The sequence below is a fragment of the Orcinus orca genome, chromosome 18 (genome assembly GCF_937001465.1).
Source record: "Orcinus orca chromosome 18, mOrcOrc1.1, whole genome shotgun sequence".
In the NCBI taxonomy this organism is placed as follows: domain Eukaryota; kingdom Metazoa; phylum Chordata; class Mammalia; order Artiodactyla; family Delphinidae; genus Orcinus; species Orcinus orca.
In genome coordinates, this window is record NC_064576.1 from 66,007,036 (window position 1) to 66,027,005 (window position 19,970).

The 19,970-nt window shown below is 40.5% G+C and overlaps 1 protein-coding gene across 3 annotated transcripts in view; it reads left to right on the forward strand.

Moving 5' to 3' along the window:
* The first annotated feature begins 868 nt into the window (after window positions 1-868).
* ALG5 (ALG5 dolichyl-phosphate beta-glucosyltransferase) overlaps window positions 869-19,970 on the forward strand; it is a 38,056-nt gene continuing 18,954 nt past the window's right edge. Inside the window, exons 1-7 of one of the 3 annotated variants that reach the window (XM_004282226.3) lie at window positions 869-1,027; window positions 4,434-4,605; window positions 4,963-5,009; window positions 7,110-7,178; window positions 11,941-12,033; window positions 15,809-15,922; window positions 19,361-19,420. In XM_004282226.3, coding sequence (XP_004282274.1) covers window positions 962-1,027; window positions 4,434-4,605; window positions 4,963-5,009; window positions 7,110-7,178; window positions 11,941-12,033; window positions 15,809-15,922; window positions 19,361-19,420 — 621 coding nt within the window. In that variant the 5' untranslated portion in view covers window positions 869-961. Of the gene's footprint in view, window positions 1,028-4,433; window positions 4,629-4,962; window positions 5,010-7,109; window positions 7,179-11,940; window positions 12,034-15,808; window positions 15,923-19,360; window positions 19,421-19,970 lie in introns of those variants that run through there. The other 2 variants (XM_033410073.2, XM_033410076.2) reach the window with 2 other exon arrangements.

Genomic DNA, 19,970 nt, shown 5'->3' on the forward strand with positions numbered 1-19,970 from the left:
AAGTGATGAGTGCCTGTTTAGAGACTGGTGGTTGAAGAGTTTCAGAGAAAACCGACCTTATATAAAGCAAAGAATCAGGTGTTGAGTGTGGAGCATAATTCCAGTGTTTCAGGGTCCTTTTCCCTTCTCCTTCTTATTCTGGGCCCTGGGCTTGCCTTCTCCCAGGTAAAAGCCTCCCTGCTACAGCACCGAAGAATTACGTAAATTTTCTGTGCGCTCGTTTTCCGCACCAGGTGACATTTACAGGTGCCGGGAGCGGGCTCCAAAGGAGCAGCTTTTGTTGTATCCTGTGTCGTGGCTCAAGACCTCCATCTCCTTCGTATAAAATACAGGGCATCCAATTCAGTTTGAATGTCAGATAAACAAAGAGTACACCCAAAGTAGTTCGTGTTATTGTTACCAGAAGCTGGGGGAGAACTGGGAAAGTTTTAGAAATAGATGGTGGTGATGGTTGCAGGAAATTGTGAATGCAGTTAATGCCACTGTAGTGTACACATAAAGTGGTTAAAATGGGAAGTTTTATGTTTTATCACAGTTTTAAAAAATTAATGTAATATACCAAAAACAAATGGGTGGGTTATATGGTCTGTGAGTTTTATTTTAATAATGCTGTTAAAAAACGATTCGTTTCCTATGTGAAATTCAACTTATGTGGACATCCTGAATTTGTACTTGCCAATTCCGGCAACCTTACTACGGTGGAACAGAGAGTCGGCCCCCCGCCCTCCCAAAAACGGACTGAGCGCCTCCTATACAATTATATATTCTTCGCCTTGCCGCGCGGGGGCGCTGTGGGCGGCGCGGGCTCCCGGGTCGTGGCTGGGTCTGGCCGCGGCGGCGCTGTGGGCGGCGGGCGCCCGGCTGGCGCTGTCTCTCTGCGGGTGGGAGGCGGGGCTGCGCGGCCGCACTTCCGCATGTGTGTAGGCGCGGGATAGGGCGGGCGGCTTCGCCGGCATGGAGGATGGCTCCGCTCCTGCTGCAGCTGGCGGTGCTCGGCGCGGCGCTGGCGGCTGTAGCCCTGATTCTGGTGAGGAGAGGGGTTGGGGACCGACGCGGGCCTGGGCTCACTGCTCTCCGGGAGACTCGGGCCCCAGGCATCCTCTCCTCCGCGCTGCCGGCTCTTGGGCGTGTCCCTTGCACCATATTTCCTCTGAGCCTTGACCCCAGAATTTCCTCTGCTAGAATTTCACACCCCCTTTCTTCCGTTCTTTATGTTTACTTTAGAGCTTTATATCCCTGCGTGCCCAGAGCCTAGTACTTGTGTTTACTGGGACATGCCCACCCTGTCTTATGTCACCCCTGGTCCCCGGACTCTGCCCACCCGCCTTCTGAGCCCCGACCTCTCCAAGATTTCCTCCCGGGTCTGCAATCGCTGTAGTTCTGGCCCCATCAGGAAGGTCTTGAGCCCCCAGAAAGTGTGTGCTTTCTAGACACTCCCTTTCCTGGTGTAGTTAAGCAAATAGAAAGTGTTGACAGCACTGACAAGAGCCGCCTGTTACAGATTGGATAAATCAGCGGATCAGGAAGACCCACTAGGGACATAGGAAGACCAAGATAGACAAGGCCTGGTGTTATCATACGCCTGGGGGTCGTTATATCCTAGAATTCAACACCCTAAGCTTGCTGCCTCTAGAAGAGACAGTACAGGGGAATTCAAACTACGATTTTCTTTGCCATTACTGTGGAAACACGGAAACATTGTAACACCTGCTGATCCATAGGTAATAGGAAATTTGTTAAGTGAGCTTTCTCCCATATAATTGGAATGGGCCTGCCTCTAGTTTGTAAATGGAGCGTTTTCCGCTTCCTTGACGTTAAGGTTAGCAGCCTAGATAGCATTGCCAGGAAGGCCACTTTGCCATCTGGCCAGAATGTATGGCTTAAAAGTAGTGTAGATAGAGAAAAAGTGGTGTATCCTGACTTCTTTAGGGTTTATGTCTGGGTGAGAGAGGAGTCCTCTCTTTCCCTTAGTGTATATGGAGATTTGGGGGGGAGGGAGGTTTCAGGTTTTGGGTTGGGCAGAGCTTGACAGAATCCTAGACTGAATCTGCCTTGTGTTGACTGTGTTGCACAGATTTAAATGTGTACGTTATGAGATTGTACTGGAAGTATTTGATCCTATTAGCCAGAACTGGTTATAAAAGCTGTTATTTATTGAGTACTTACAGTATGTTGGGTATTGTATTCAGCATTCAACAGGGATTATCTCGTTTGATCTTTAAAACAGTGCTGACAGAAATGTTATCATTAGCTTCCTTTGACTGGTGAGGAAGCTGATGAGCTGGTATGCAAATGTCACCCAACTAGTGGAACTTTGTTTTTTTTTTCAATGAATATATATGTATATGTGTGTATATATACACACATATACACACACACACACACACACACACACATGCATACATGTATCTCCCCACTGTCTCCTCACCCCACTTCCTTTCTGAATTACTTTTGAAGCAAATTCAAGGCATAACATTTTATCCATAAATCTTAAGCATTTATCTCCGAAGATAGGACCCCCTTTTTAAAATAAAACCACAATAAGGTTATTGCAGATTTTTTTTAACATTGTTCAGTGATTTCAAATACTGCATCAGTTCAAATGCCTCATGTATGTGTTAGTAAATTGGTTTGTTCCATTCAGTATTCACACACACTTAGCACTCGATTGGTATGTCTCAAGTCTCTTAAACTATAACAATTTCTCCTCCCTTTTTTTCCTTTTCTTTAATAAGAGGTCATTTGTCCTGTAGAATTTCTCACAGTCTGGATTTTACTAATTTTATCCCTTAAGTGACTTTTAACGTCTTACTCTGTCCCCTGAATTTCCTGTAAACTGCTAGTTACATCTAGAGATTTGATGAAATGCATGCATGTTTGTTTTAATCAAAAGAAGTGTGTGAGTGATGCTGATTACTTCCTTTTGTGTCGTGTCAGGAGGTGTGTTAACCTCTGATTTTCTTTGGTATTAAGAGGGATTCTTGGGTTCAGGAGTTGTTAGCTTGACCCACCGATTATGAAGTGTGTCATTAACCTAGTGGTTTAGCAGTCATTGATGATCACTGCCTAAATCCAGTATTTCACTGTGGGTTGCAAAGTGGAATATTCTGACTGTATCATTCCTTCTTCATGTATTACCTGGAATTTTATAATGAAAAAAATTTCATCCTCAGCTATTTGATAACGCTGAAATATCTTTCATATATAAAAGGTAAGATAAAAGGCAAGTTTTCAAAATAATGAGATGGTTCCCTGGCATCTTACAAAGGTGACTAATTTTTTATATTTAGTATCATGAATCCGTGATATAAAACTTTTCATGTGTTTTAATACATTGCATTAATTATTCTTTTTGATGCTTAAAATTTCCCCCTCACAGGCCAATGGGAGCCTGTCAAGTTGGCTACTTTGTCATGATTGTTGGTAGCCTCCTTGCTTTCCCGTCTCTGACCACCATTGTACATTTCCTGGCCTGGACCTGAATCAGCCATTCCTCTTAGGAACATTGGTTACTTTTAATAGGAAATTGAATTTAGAAACCACAATCTGGACACTAGGGGTGCAGAGCAGGAACTCTTTAGCCACTAGTCTGGGTACTGCCTTCATATTCATACTAATCAGAAGCATATTCAGTTTCAGTATGTACCCAATAGAATATTATAAATGGTCACTGAAGTACAAATGAGTAGCATTCCAAAAGTTGGTAGGTTGATTGTTTTGAAAGCAGAAAGTATACCAATGGAAACAATGTTACAAAGAATGGTTATTTCCAGGGCTAGGTCCCCACTGAATATGGAAGGGGGTTATATAATGTTAGCAGTGGGATGGTGCCTACAGCCTACAAGTTTGATACCTGACTCCAAAAAATAGTGTATTCTGAATTCAAATCTGGGATAAGTATCAAGAATATATTCTTAAGCACTACTGATCCCTACTCTGGGGGTTGGGGGACTCTTCCCTTCCTACGCTGGGTCAACCTGGTCTCAGATGGGAGGTCTGCCCTCACCCAGAAGCTCTACCTGCAGTGTGTCCTCGATCACATAGGCTCCAAGTGGAATGGGGCCTCGCTGTGTGTGTACCAGGGGTCAGGAGTTCAGGGCATCTCAGAGTAGATGGCACTTCTGTAATGACTGTTCCCTTTTATATCTGGGGTGACAGAGGCTGGAGAATGACAAGTGAGAGGAGACAAAGAGCCTCCTAGAGCATTAGGGAAAATGCTTAGTTAGGGAAAAAAAAGGACAATAATAATCAGTTCAAAAATAGGGAACTGACTGGTTTGAATTTTGAAGTCACCTCCAGACCATTGTTAATGGACTAAAACAATAAATATTTCACCTCAGGGTGAAAAAATCATGTAAATGATGTATTCTAATGTAGCAAATGTTTAAAAAGGTCAACATAACACAATTTCTTATTAACATATCTGCCTTTAGATTTCCTTTGTTGCATTTATAACTGCTACAGAGATGCCACACCTGCATCGACATGAAGATGAGAAGTTCTTCTTAAATGCCAGAGTCCAGAGGGAAGCCTTACCCAGCATACGGGACTCGCCTACCAAGCAGCTTTCTGTGGTCGTGCCTTCATACAATGAAGAAAAACGGTGTAAGCCCTACTCGATTTTTTTGGTAAGGGGTAATTTGGGAAGAAAAGGACATTTAAAGTATGGACTTGGCCAGAACGTTGATACCTGTGGGCTATGGAGAGTACACAGTTGGTAGTTGTAGTTCAGAAGAGAAAGAATGAGTGTTAGCAGCCGCATCAGGTCTAGGGCTGAAGTGTTCTAGAGGAGTGATGAGCAAGAGGTGAACAGAAGACAGACATTCCAGGTGGAAATGGCCACTGGGGGGCAGTCCAGGAGGGACTTGTTAGGTTATTCAGGCATTTTCCATATGCAAACGGTTCTGGGACTGGGAAAGTTATTTTCAAAAGCAATTTTTAATATATATTTTTTTCTTTAAGTGCCTGTAATGATGGATGAAGCTCTGGGCTATCTAGAGGAGAGACAGGTATTGTGTTTTCTCGTCCAGTATGGGGTCTAATTAAAAGTAGAGCAGGTCATCAAGCTGTGGACCCCGGGGCTAGATCCACTGTGAGAGGCAGTGCCATCCGTTCTCGGGCCATCGTGGTCCTGGCCTCTGTGCTCAGCATGTTGCCAGCCGTCAGCCATTTGCAGGCAAGCCCGACAGCACACTCCCTCCAGAGCAAACAGGAAAGCTGATGTTCCTCTTACGGACTCTCCCTCCCCCCTTTGATCCTCTCTTGCCTGATGATATACTTAAAATTGAGTGATAGTGTGTCTGCAGACTTTGTATGACAGCACAATGCTGTTTTTGCTTTTGTGACTTTTTAAGTAAGACGTTTATTTGAAAAAGACCTATAACTAGAGTGAAATCATTTTGTATGTCTTTATTATTCTGAAGAGTCCCCCCTCATTTATTTTCCTCTGCTTTCTCTGCATAAAGAGAAGAAAAGTAGCATGTGCCCCTCTTTTGTATCTGCTGCCATTGGAATCTCTTGGGAGAGTTTAAGAAAATAAGTAAGATTTATGGCTGTTTCTTTTTTTTAGAAAACTCCTTGTTTTGATTTACTTTGTTTTAGGTTTTTTTGTGTAAAGGGAAAAGAGAAGATTCATCAAAAGAGGGAAAAAAAGAGGAAGAGGACTGAGCCCTTATTATATTTGAGCTTCTGCCTCTTCTATTATGTGTAATCTGCACACCAGCCACGTGGACTAGGTTGTGTTATTTTTTTTTGCGAGAAAATAGGCCCAAAATGCTAACTTGCCCGAGGTCATAAAGCTAAGAAGTGGCACAGCCACGTGGAACCTGCACCCCTGACTTCAGACCTCATGGCTTTGCCTTGTATACCTCGTAGCCTCTGAGTGGTGCTCAGGAGGGCAGCCAGGGGAGCACAGGAGGCCCATGGAGACTTGGTCCGTGTTCACCTTCAACTCCCTCCCAGTCTCTGGTCTCCTTTCTGTCCTTGGCCTTTTTCCTTTATGTGCTTTGTGCACTTATATTTATGTTCATATTTATACATATCAACACTAAAACAATTGTTTCTTTTTTTAAATTTTTTTTATTGAAGTAGAGTTGATTTACAATGCTGTGCCAATCTCCGCTGTACGGCAAAGTGACTCAGTTATACACATGTATACATTCTTTTTTTAATATTCTTTTTGATTATGGCTTATCACAGGATATTGAATATAGTTCCCTGTGCTGTACATTGGGACCTTGTTGTTTATCCATTCTAAATGTAATAGTTTGCATCTACCAACCCCAAACTCCCAGTCCATCCCACCCCCCCCACCACCACCTTTGGCAACCACAAGTCTGTCCTCTATGTCTATGAGTCTGTTTCCGTTCTGTAGATAGGTTCATCTGTGCCATATTTTAGATTCCACATATAAGTGATATCATATGGTATTTGTCTTTCTCTTTCTGACTTACTTCACTTAGTATAATAATCTCTAGTTGCATTCATGTTGCTGCAAATGGCATTATTTCATTCTTTTTTATGACTAATATTCCATTGTATATATATACCACATTTTCTTTATCCATTCATCTGTTGATGGACATTTAGGTTGTTTCCATGTTTTGGCTATTGTGAACAGTGATGCTGTGAACATAGGGGTGCATATATCTTTTTGAATTATAGTTTTGTCTGGGTGTATTCCCAGGAGTGGGATTGCTGGATCATATGGTAATTCTGCTTTTAGTTTTCTGAGGAACCTTCATACTGTTTTTCATAGTGGCTGTATCAACTGACATTCCCACCAACAGTGTAGGAAGGTTCCCTCTTCTCCACACCCTCTCCAGCATTTATTTGTAGACTTTATAATGATGGCCATTCTGACTGGTATGAGGTGGTACCTCATTGCAGTTTTGATTTGCATTTCTCTAATAATTAGTGATGTTGAGCATCTTTTCATGTGCCTACTGGCCATCTGTATGTCTGCTTTGGAGAAAGTCTGTTAAGGTCTTCTGCACATTTTTCAATTGGGTTATTTGTAAAACAGTTGTTTCTTAACTTCCTTACAACTTTATTAGAAATCTTGATGGCAGTCATGCCAAATTGTGGTATTTTATCTTTGCTTCTTGCAGAAACAAGATCCTACATTCACTTATGAAGTAATAGTAGTTGATGATGGCAGCAAAGACGAGACTTCAAAGGTAAGTAAACTTGCTTTTAGAATTGCCAACAGATGGAATAATCTGCAAATGTAAAATCATATTTCCGCTCGTCAGAGAACCCTAAAGGTGTGCCAGATGCTCTCCATTTAACATAAGTGGGTAGTAGAAAAAGCAGAGAGATTTCATATATGGGAAGCTGGAAAATATACCTGCCTTTCCACTGCTCCTTGAGACCAGGGAAGCTTGGAAGGTCACCAAATAGGGAGAGAGTACACATAACAACAGTTCACCTTGGCCTCTGGGGAACCCTCTTTGCCCACCAATTTATGGTTCCTTTTATTCTAAGCATAATTCTTTTCTCTATGCTCCACCTTAAATTATGGTTTCTAAAGTAGTCATGCAAATAGGAAGACACCTTCATATCTGCCCCTGGGGATTGGGTATGTCCTTTGGCCTACCCCACAGTCCCTTCTAGATTGACCCATGGAGTGACAGTATCTTAGGGTTTATCCTCTCTCCTTCCTGCATTCCTAGACCCGTAACTGCTGGGCCCTGGTGCATTAATCCTGCAGTAGTACATGTATTAAATCTTGTCAGTGATCCTGATAAATTACTCTCCAAACATCTAAGTATTTTTGTTATTATGACTGCTTCACATTTTGGTTTTTGACACTCATGTTTCTATAATAAAAGATTCACTTACGGTGCTATTAATATTCCTGTTAAATGGCAACATAATAGATCTTAAATATACAGGGGAATATCTGTTCACCTGATTATTCATCAGTTATGATTTTGGTCAACTCCAGCTGTGCAGGAAGTGCTGGACACTGGCTGGACCCCACAGGTACACGCGCCTGCCCCCTGGTATAAGGAGCCCCCAGGACAGTCAGGCAGCACGGCTCCAATTTCTGTAATGCAGGTAAAAATGGAGCCAAAGAGAAAGATGCTGAAAAGAATTTGAGAGAAAGAGAACTAAACCTCTAAGGGTGATAATGACTAGGAACATGGAGGATAGTATATTCAAATTGAAAAAATATATAATGTAAACAAAGGCATAGAGGCCTGAAAGTATTGGTGGATCTGTGTTAGGAAGAGTAGGTGCTGCACTTGGAATAGTATGACTTGAAAGATGAACACAAACTGTCCCACAGTTTATTAGTATATGAAGGGAGTGGTGTAGAAAGTCAGCATCGGGCATCTACTGCTGAGATGACAGAGCAGCCTCAGCCCCGCTGAGAAGAAGCAGCTTTTCCTGAAGAGTATTTCCTTCAAGGCCTTTTGCCATGTGAGTCTCAGGCTGCTCTCTGGAAGGATCCAAGAGGGAGAGGTTCGCACTTGTTCCCAAGGTTGGGAGAAACAGAAAACTTGAAATCATAGTTTGTAAAATTTTTTTTTTTAAAAAAGAAAAAGGAACTCTTTTCCCCTAAGTTGAGTATTTATTATCTTCCCGTAACACGTTTCACTCTCCGAGGGGTCTGGGAAAAAATTTAGATATAGTTCTTGTTCTTAAGGAATTTTAAACTAAGGGGTAAAATTTATGCCAAAGTACAGAATAAGAGAGTATTGCATTTGTACAGAGATATTTATTATACCCTCAAATAACATAAGATGCCAGAAAGGTAAGCATTCCATGTGAGCTGAATTCACAAATGGTGAGCAAGTGTCAGCTGCTGCCGTGTTCTGCAGGGCATACTGTGAAGTGTCAGTGTCTGTATAAGCCAAGCAGGTGGGCCTCAGTGGTGTTTGCTTCCTTCAAAGCCAGATCACGTCCCCTTTAGAAAGAGCCCTCATCCTCGCCTGGTCAAGTGCCTTTCAGTGCACTCAGCTGCATGCCCAGTGACTTCATCTTCCTGGTTTGGGTCTTATGATGACTATCATGCTTTCTGCCACCCCAGAATAAACATCAGCAACTCAAATAAATGTTCTCTGAATAGACATTTCTTGAGCCATTAACATGAGTCAAGGAGTAGGACTGGTGCTAAAATACAAAGATGGAGCCCTGCCTCTACCTTCAAGGACTTCACATCCAATACTGGAGACACGCTCCAGAGAAATAGAGCACAATGTGTTCGATATTTTCATCAGTTAGAAAGTGTCTCATGAGGGGAGCTTATGTAACAGAAAGTGTTTGATTATCTCATACGCCAGAAGGTCTGGACATTGTTGTTTCAGCATTTGGACAGTGTCAAGTGGCTGGATCCCTGTCTTTTCAGTTACCACACTCTCCCTCATCATCAAATGGGCACAGCTCCAAATATCACTGATCCTGAGGCAGTTGAGACAGTCAGGACATTAAGAATTCTCTTGTGTGCCTCTCTCCTTTTATAACCAGGAATAAAAATCTTCACAAGAAGCTCCCACCCTCCAGCAGACCTCCCCTAGAGTCCATGAGGCAGAACTTTGGTGATATGGCCACCTTTGCCTGCAAGAGGGGCTGGGAAAGTATAAATACATGGTAAAGAGGATTTGGACCAATAATGATTCATCTCCTAGGACTGCACACACTGTCACTATGCAGACTGGGGCCAAAGGAGCAAGGAAGGAGGTGTTGTTTGTTGGGTAAGCAGCTAACAGTGCCACCACAGTCCTATAATAAAAGTATGTACAAAGGACGGTGGCTACCCTTGTTCACTGATATTAATCAATTCCAGGCTGTGTGTCAGGCACTAAAATATTAATCCTTGGGACTTCCCTGGTGGCACAGTGGTTAAGAATCCACCTGTCAATGCAGGGGACACAGGGATCGCCCTGGTCCAGGAAGATCCCACATGCCGCAGAGCAACTAAGCCCGTGAGCCGCAACTATTGAGCCCACGCGCTCTAGGGCCCGCATGCCACAACTACTGAGCCCACACGCCTAGAGCCTGTGCTCTGCAACAAGAGAAGCCACTGCAGTGAGAAGCCTGCGCACCGCAACAAGAGTAGCGACAAGCCTGCGCGCAGCAACCAAGATCCAAAGCAGCCAAAAAAAAAAATACATATATACACACACATACACATATACACACATATATACACATATATATACACGTATATATTAATCCTTGGCTTTAAGTAGCTCATAGCCAAGTGGGGAGGGGTACAGTTCATTACTAAATGAGTGGTGCAGAGTGATTTATAGCAAATATAGATCACTGTTCCATGACTTTGATTATTAATAATAATGAAGTCAGGAAAGTTTCAGGCATCCCGGAGTCTTGAGCCTGTTCCTAGTGGGAAGGCTCTACAGATCTACAGATGAGAGATCTATCTGATCTACAGATGAGAGAAGTAACAGTTGAATGGGAAAATGCATTAGGAATACTTATTAGAATTATACTTCTTCCCTGGGGAAGGTGACGATGGGCGTGGAAGCTAGGAAGAAGAAATGGTGTTTGAGCTGAGTCTGAAGACAGGAGTGCAAACACCAGATAAGAATAGCTTCACAGGGGTTTCCCTGGTGACGCAGTGATTAAGAATCCACCTGCCAATGCATGGGACACAGGTTCGAGCCCTGGTCCAGGAAGATCCCACATGCCACGGAACAGCTAAGCCTGTGCGCCACCACTACTGAGCCTGTGCTCTAGAGCCCGCGAGCCACAAGTACTGAGCCCACATGCCACAGCTACTGAAGCCCGCATGCCTAGAACCTGTGCTCCGCAACAAGAGAGGCCACTGCAATGAGAAGCCCGTGCACCGCAACAAAGAGTAGCCCCAGCTCACCACAGCTAGAGAAAGGCCACACGCAGCAATGGAGACCCAATGCAGCCAAAAATAAATAAATAAAAATTAAAAAAAAATAACTTCACAACTGCCTATGGAAATGAGCCTCAGAGGCAAGGGGTGATGAAGAGGTTCTGCAGAGGGTGATGTGGAAAAGCAAAGGGCATGAGCCACACCCCAATGGCTTGAAGTCTAAATGAGGGACAAAGAGATGTTGATAGCAAATACAGATCACCATTTCATGACTTTGATACTAGACCAAAGAGTAATGGCAGTCGCTTAAGATAATAGTGAAGTCAAAGGAAAATGTTTAAGATGCTGGAGTTTTGAGCATATTAGAGACTGAGGACCCAGAAAAGAGGAAGAGATTGAAGATTCAGAAGAGGACAGATCGTGGATGATTATCTGCTGAGAGCCAGGAATTCGAGTGAGAAGATTTGGGGAAAATGGTCTAGGATACAAACAGCTTCTCTGCGGAATGAGGTCAGTTGCTGACAAGTAAACAGGTCATTAGGCAGTATTGGGAGCCCAATCATAAATGTGTACCAGGGCTTCCCTGGTGGCGCAGTCGTTGAGAGTCCGCCTGCTGATGCAGGGGACACGGGTTCGTGCCCCGGTCCGGGAAGATCCCACGTGCCGCGGAGCAGCTAGGCCCGTGAGCCATGGCCGCTGAGCCTACGCGTCCGGAGCCTGTGCTCTGCAACGGGAGAGGCCGCGACAGTGAGAGGCCCGCGTAACGCACACACACAAAAAAAAATGTGTACCAGTCAATTAGAGCATGGGTTTTATTTTTACTTTTTCTAGCAGCTTGGTAGCCTAGGCAAAAAAGTCAAGAGAATAAGAGATGGCCACTTCCTGTTCTGGTGTTTCCTCTGCAGGAAAGTGAATTGTGACTTCGACCTAGTAGGTCAGTGTCGGATCTTGGCACCAGGAATTCAACAACTCCTCTCGGCCACCAAAATGTGCGGTGGGTATAATCTAGTCACAAGGAGAGGGCAATTAGAATAGCAGTGTTTAAGCCAAAATCAGAGACCCAGTTTATATTGCTGTCTTGGAATTCAAATTTATTTTATTCTGACTTTTATATAATTTGACAGGTAGCTTTTAAATATTGCCAGAAATATGGAAGTGACAAAGTTCGAGTGATAACGCTGGTGAAGAATCGTGGGAAAGGCGGAGCTATTAGGATGGTAATACCTAATTTCAGCATTTTTATTTGAAATATAAAGGTATTTTGAATAACCTCTTTTGCAGATTACAGTACATGTATGTCCTACAGCCAGCTAGTTAAATACTAGTCTTTCAAATTAGTGGTAAATTGCTTTTAATAATAACTTCATGCATATATGTACATATAATATCCAATTAAAAAATATCATGCCATATCTATAACATACTGGGTAACTCAGGAAAATGTTTATCTTGTTCAGAGTTGAAAACATTGCCCTCTGTCTCTTATGTGTCTTTGACATAGTTACCAGATAATACGATTACATGATTTTTTGCAGTTTACAAAATGCTTTCATGTATTGAGTTTTACCTATATGAAGGTGCTATGCAAAACATGGTAGTGTGAATTAAGAGAAATCTGGGACTTCCCTGGTGGTCCAGTGGTCAGGACTCCATGCTTCCACTGCAGGGGTCTGGGAACTAGGATCCCCAAAAACTGCACAGTGTGACTGAAAAGAAAAAGATAAATCTGATATGGTCACTCCTGATGTAATTTGCAGTCTAATACAAAAAGTGATTGTACTTATGAGAGAGGCACAGATGAGGTACAGTAGAAGTTCCAGCAAAGAAGAGGTTACTTTCAGCAGAGGCATATCAGGTAGGAATCAAGATACACTGAAAAAGATCTAAAAGCAAGATATGTGAAAGAAAATCCAAACAACAGTGCCTTAAATGATGTAGAGGTTAATTTATTTATTTTGTGCCTCCCAAAGAAGTCTAGATGTAGGCAGTGCAGGGCTCATTCAACAACTCCGTGTCCTCAGGAACCCAGCTTCCTGCCTTTTCGCTCCCTCTTCCTCCTGTCCACCTGCATACAAAGTGACTGCGGGAGCACCAGCCATTACCTCCTCATTCCAGACAGGAAGGGTAGAGGGCAAAAGACGCACGCCAGTTAGTTTGTCCCTTCTAAGGAACCTTCCCAGAAGCTCCACCCAGTGACTGGCCAGAACAGGGTCACGGAGCCTCCCCTATTTCCAAGGAAGGCTGAGAGATGTTTTTTCTGACATTTTCATTCTCGGCCAAATCAGGGTTTCATTTGTAAGGAAGAAGAAAAGAATAGGTATTAGGTAACTAGCAACCTTGGGCACATGAGTAAAATAGCAAACTTCACAAAAGATATGTCCCTGAAGCCAGGCCTCCAACGATGGTGAACACTGGCTTCCACTTGCTGACTGATTATTTTGAGCTGAACAGCAAAAATTTACCACTTCAACATAATTATCACATTTAAACCTCCTCACATCATCTCAGTGAGTTAGGTCCTATTATTTTGATTATATAGATGAGGAAATTGAGACATAGATAGGTAAAGTGACTTACTCAACGTCACATAGATATTAAGGCAAGATTTGGATTGGGTTGATTTAACCATGAAATCGTGCTCTTCACCTCCCTGATCCCATATGGAGAAAGATTTGAGAGAAGAGCATGCCAGTCAGCAGAGCAAGAAAAGACAGAAGTAGGAACTCTTGGGGTATGTACTAGAAGCAGTGAGTTTTCTCTGACAGGGTCACAGGATATGCAGAAAGGAGAAAAAGAAAATAAGATTGATGCAATATAATCGTGGGCTTTAAATGCACCCATTCATTTATTTATTCAGCCCACATTTGAGTGCTCACTAAGTGCCACGTACTTCATTAGAGATGCCAAGATGAAAGATACCTGTCCTGTCCGTAGGGTATCATAGTTCACTAGTGTTATAAATGCTCCAGTATAAATGCTCTGGGAGGAGCAGCAAAGACTTCCCACAGGAGATAAATTCTGGATGGACTCTTGAAGGAGGATTAGGAATTCTCTAGGCAAAATTCGAGGCAGGGAGCTTGCAGAGGAGAACATGAACAAAGACACAACAAAGGAACTTCTAGTGGTACATGAGGCTTGACTTTAGAGATACGCTGGAGGGTTATGTGGGTGTAGATCACAGACTTCAGGCTAGAGGCTGCTAGACTTTCACCATTGACAGAGTGACAGCAGCCAGCGCAGTGGTGTAGGCAAGGTACCATGAATATTTGGATTATGATGGTGACACAACAGAGGAAGAGGAAAAGACGAATATGAGAGGTATGCAAAGTGAGGTAGAATTGTGTCAGGTGATCGGAGAGAGCAATGAGTTACCAGTAAGTAGCCTTGGGTACCTGAGATGGGGAGGATGTCGTTAGAGAAGAGGTGAAACACTGGAAGAGGAGCTGGTTTAAGAGACAATATGTTTAGTTGAGTTTGAGCCATACTGAGTTTGAGATGCCAAGTAGTGGTATCCAGAATAGCCTGGTGGAGAGGGTGTGAGAGTCATCCACATGTGTCAGCTGAGAGTTGAAGCCATTCAGTTGGCAAGGAAGAGGGTATAGAAGGAAAATAGGGCCAAGAACCAGGCCTTGGGGCAAAGAGGCACATGAGGAAGAAGAAAAATCAGAAAGAACAGAGGGGAGAGGGTGTGACTGAATGGACAACTGTGGGAGCAGCTAACTTAGACTCTTTCCAAGAAGTCTGGCAGTGAAGTGGAGGCCATCCAGATAGGATGTGAGAGTAGCAGGCATTCAAAAGCCCCCTTTAAAGAAAACGATGAGGTGGCTGAAACAAGTTTGAGGGCGAAGGCAATTTTCCATTAATATTGTGTAACAACCTACAGTTCAGCCTTATCAGGTATCATTGAAATAGTCCTTTATTGTTTTTTTTATTTCAAACGTATAGCTACAGATTTTGTGCCTTGTAATGTTTACTCTTTTCCAAAACTTAATAATGTTTATAGATTAAATATAACATTTTTATTTCTGCTTTTTTACCCATATTCTAACAGATATGATAAAGAAAATTACAGATACTAATTAGCCTTATACTATACAATAATCGATCAAATTTCTGTCTAGATTTGTATACATACATCTTATCTATAGCCACACTGCTGAGTGACATCAAAGCTGCATTCTGTATCAAACCATAAATATATTTATGCTTAAGACACACTGTATTCACTCACATGCACCATGAAATTAAGAGTTGATGCGTAAATCACTTTTTGGCCTTTTGGCTAAGATCAAGTGAAGAGTTGATGCATAGTTTATTTCTGAGTGAAATATACACTCGTAGAGCCATATTCTGCCCAAAAGACCAATCAATTCAAAATTGAATGGCATAATTTTGCTAAGTGTCAGATGCCTCAGATAGCAAAATAACATTTGAATATATCCATACTTTCTAAATTTTAGTGACATTCCACATTTCTTTATTCAACAGTTAATTTAAAATACTTTAGATTCCATAATAAAAGATAGTGAAGATCTATCATGTTATGATGCATGTCATAGCAAAGCTATCTATGTTTTGTTCTTCCTATGCTGCTGTAAGGAACCCCTGATCCCTTTTATGCAGCATAATACATATACAATACAGATATAATATTTATGATAGGTATTTTACATTTTTATTCTTACTGATGCAGCATATCTTTAACTTATCCAAATCTATTTTCTTATCTTGATATTTTCCAAGGTATTAATAGTATGACGTCACAAAGTTTTAAAAATCATGAAATAGACATTAGCTACTTTTGGAAAGATCTTATCAATGTAATTTACGTTCAGTGAACTTCGGCCTCGTTCTGCCATTTCATACCTAATATTTAATTCTTGGATATTTTAAGTACAAACTGATATGTCACCGAATTTAACAAACTGATATGTCACCGAATTTAACGTTGATTTTAAGCAACTTTGTTTTCTTTGAAATTTTTAAATCCAGGGTGTATTCAGTTCTCGAGGAGAAAAGATCCTCATGGCAGATGCTGATGGAGCCACAAAGTTTCCAGATATTGAGAAATTAGAAAAAGGACTGAATGATCTACAGCCTTGGCCTGTGAGTATAAGAATATAGTTTAAACGATATTCATTAAAGAATAGAGGGGGTCTAAAGTAAAGTTAAAATGATATTTACCTGTAAGTTAAACAATTGGGAGATTTTTTTTTTGGTGTGAAATTCCTGTATACAGTCCCACAGAAGAGCTAATATTTTATTATAAACATTTGCTGATTTTCTGAGACCCACTTGACAATTACTTATTTAATATTCTGTCCGTCTCAATTTTAAATTGCTTTACTTCTACCAGAGTTTTAATATTTATCATGCATATTTAGCTAAGCCTTTTATTTAAAAGCATAGACTGAGACTTCTGGGTAAAGATGTGAAATGAAACTGGATCACCAGACTCTTGTTTTTGATGAAACAAACAAAAACAAAACACAAGCAGCAATCTCTCAAAAAAAGATTATGTGTAAATTCGTGCCATAACTTCAGAAAGTGGAGGTTGACTTTCACTCAGTATAATACATTCGACTTTCATCCAAATTGCTATGTATATCAGCAATTTGTTCCTTTTAATCACTAAGTAATATTCCATTGTATGGGTGTACCACAGTTTCTTTATCCGTCCAACTGTTGAAGGGCATTTGGACTGTTTTCCAGCATTTGGCAATTATGAATAAAGCCAGTATCAACATTTGTTTTAAAAAAAAAAGTAGAGGTTGAGGAAAGAAAGAAAATCTTGGTGCCATTCCCACCTCTTAAAAGCCATTTAGAGAAAGAAGATGAATTTATCAAATTCTGAGCGTTTTTAAAAATATTCCCAATCTAGAAAGAATCAGACTTCAAGAATGAGTTAGCACCCATAGACAACCGTATCCCAGGATTCTAGCAGAAGCGGAAATTGCTAGGGCTCACCATTGTCCTGGCCTCAGACTGGGTTTGGGTTGATCACAGATCCACGTGATTGGATCCATTCCTCAGAGGAGTGTACCCTTGTCCTTGTACAGGGTACGACAAAATCTCACAACAGCAAGGAACCCAGATAACCCAGGAAAGCTACATAGAGCTTTAGGGTGCTGCCCGCCACCACCAAGTATAATCCTCAGGCCTTGAGACTCTAGTTCAGAAGGGAAAAATAGGTATCACGAAAGGTAGAAGTTTATCAAGGAGAATTCACCTATACTGTACAAGAGCTACCCATGTTAATCATGACAAAATGAAAAGAAATAAATGGCAGCTACACCAACATATTACTACAGAAAAAGAATTAAAGAAAGTTTCATACAAAAGGAAGATAAACCCCATCTGAAAGCCAGTGTAATCCAAGGAAAAGGCTAAAATTACACAAGAGTATTTTTGCTAAAGAAATAATACTTAATGAAAGTAAGAATTCAGCAACACAGGCAATTTGAAGGTGAGATGACAATTGCAGATTTAAGAAAACAAATTGAGGGCCAAAATAAGATCAATAAATGGAACTATCCATGAATGAAATAGACCAAATTTAAACTTAATTATTATATTTGTTAAAATATTATTATATATTTGTTAAAATAATTCCTGATCATTCAAAAAGTAAACAATTTAAAACACCACACATAGAAAACCTATTAAAGCAAAACATCCAAAACCCAGAAAATTTAATAATAATTATAAAAATTCATCTCATATTTCTCTTCCTAGGAATAAATATCTATTTAATTTCATAGTTTGTGAAATATTGTTTCTTCCTCCACCATCACCCACTCCCATTTGTTTTTTCAAGATACTAAATAAATTAACTAATATCATTCTTAAAAGAATTAGTTTTGCAAATATCCCTTTTACCTGTGCTGTTCAAAGCAGTAGCTACATGTGGCTATTTAAGTCAATTAAAATTAAATAAAATTTTACTTCTTCAGTCTCACTGACCACATTGCAAATACATGTGGTTAGTAGCTACCTTATTGGCTGACACAGATGTAGAGCATGTCCAAAATCAAAGTGATTTTGGACAGTGAAATTATTAAATTATTATTGGATATGTTACATGTTCACTCTTACTAAAAAAAGTATGTCTTTTTTCATCTCTTAGTAAATCATGATAAGCTAAAAGAAAAGTCCAACTGGTGAAATTCTTGGGTTTGATATCCTAGTTCTCTCCAGAGAATCTACGGAGACTTGATATATTTCTCCCTCATTATTTCTCTACCTTGGGGACCCAAGAGTGGGAGGGAGAGTGGAAGGTGTCAGATTGTTAGCTGCCTATATGTCATTCCGTGGTGGGGCAAAGAAAAGTTAAATGAGTCAGCCAAAGTCAGGGGGTGAACCAAACCATACACTGGAAAAAAAATCTGAACCTTCCTCTTATAAATCCAGGTCCTCTGAAAAGGAAAGGAGTTCTGATGTCATCTTTTTTTCTAATCCTAACCCAATTTACTGCATTGTTACTATAAATGTTGAGTTTTTGTTTTGTTTTGTTTTTTTGCGGTATGCGGGCCTCTCACTGCTGTGGCCTCTCCCGTTGCGGAGCACAGGCTCCGGACGTGCAGGCTCAGCGGCTGTGGCTCACGGGCCCAGCCACTTCGCGGCATGTGGGATCTTCCCAGACCGGGGCACGAACCCGTGTCCCCTGCATCGGCAGGCGGACTCTCAACCACTGCGCCACCAGGGAAGCCCTATGATGTATTTTTAAATCCTCTGGAGCTAGTCCTTCATCACTCTTAGAATTTTCTCGGCTCTTCTTCGTTCTTTATTTTTCAATATTAACTTCCAAATCAGCTTGTCTAAATCAATGAAAAGTTATTTTTATGTTTTCATTGGTATGGCATTAAATTTAAAGATTAGCTTAATGAGCATTGCCTTTTCAGTGCTGTCAGTGCGTCCTCTCATCCATGGTCATGGCATGCCCTCTGTGGCTGGATTTTTTTGTTTCCTTTGGTTGCGTTTATATCTTTCCTTTATTTAGATCTTGCCACATTTCTTGTAAAGTTTATAGATTTTTCTTATTGATGTTATAAATACTGTCTTTTCTTCCATTATATCTTCTGATCACTGTTTATACATATGAAGGCTAAAATATTATATATATATTCATTTTGTGCCCACTCATCTTTTTACATTCTCTTATTGTTTGTAGTAGGTTTTCAGTTGATATTCTTGGGTTTCCATAATGTAATGATTATATATAAAATACCATCTACAGATAACCCTTTTCTTTCTAATACTACTACTTTTTCTTATAATTATATTGATACAGTATTTTCAATTAGAAAAATCACTTAAATATATGACTTTTGAAATAATGCATGCCCCTTATATTTAGCCCTGAATAGTGTCATCTTGGTAAATACAATTAGAGTTGTTTAAGTTGTACATATTCTGAATTCCTCAGTAAACCTTTAAAGATATTTAATGTTACTTTTTTAAAAAATAGTTTCTAAAAAATGAGGTATTCACATTGAAAATAAATATTTTTATTAATGATACTTATTTCACTGCTTTTTTCCTCAGGATCAAATGGCTATTGCATGTGGATCTCGAGCTCATTTGGAAAAACAATCAATTGCTCAGGTGAGGCTTTCATCATGGATCAGTTTTCTCCTTTTTTACATATACATTAGCATGAGATAAGCTTTCATACTTAATCTCATAAAGATGAGGTTCCTTTCAGAAGAAAGGATTAGCATATTCAGGAATTGATTTTTTTTTTTTTTTCATGAGTATACAGGGAGGATGTAGACTTCACTTTGATTTTGGATACAAGCAGCTCTTTTTTTAAGACACAAAGAGAGTCCCCATTCAGTTATTATATAAGGCAAATTTCTCCAAATGATCCAGTTTTGAACCTATCAACTTGCCTTTAGTTTTTCTCATGTCAGCACACTTAAGTACTATATTTTAAGTTTTATTCAAAGTTTAAATTTGTTTTTAACTGTTCCTCTTAGGAAAGCATTATACCTTCAGATTTGTAAAGTTGTACTGCCCTTTTTAGTATATTCAAAAAAATCACTGAAGACATTAACTTCTTCAGGTTGTAATTTACAGATCAGGCTAAGAAGCTGGAGTAATTTTGAGGAAAAAAATATAATAAGGAACTACTCTATGCAGTATTTTTTATTTT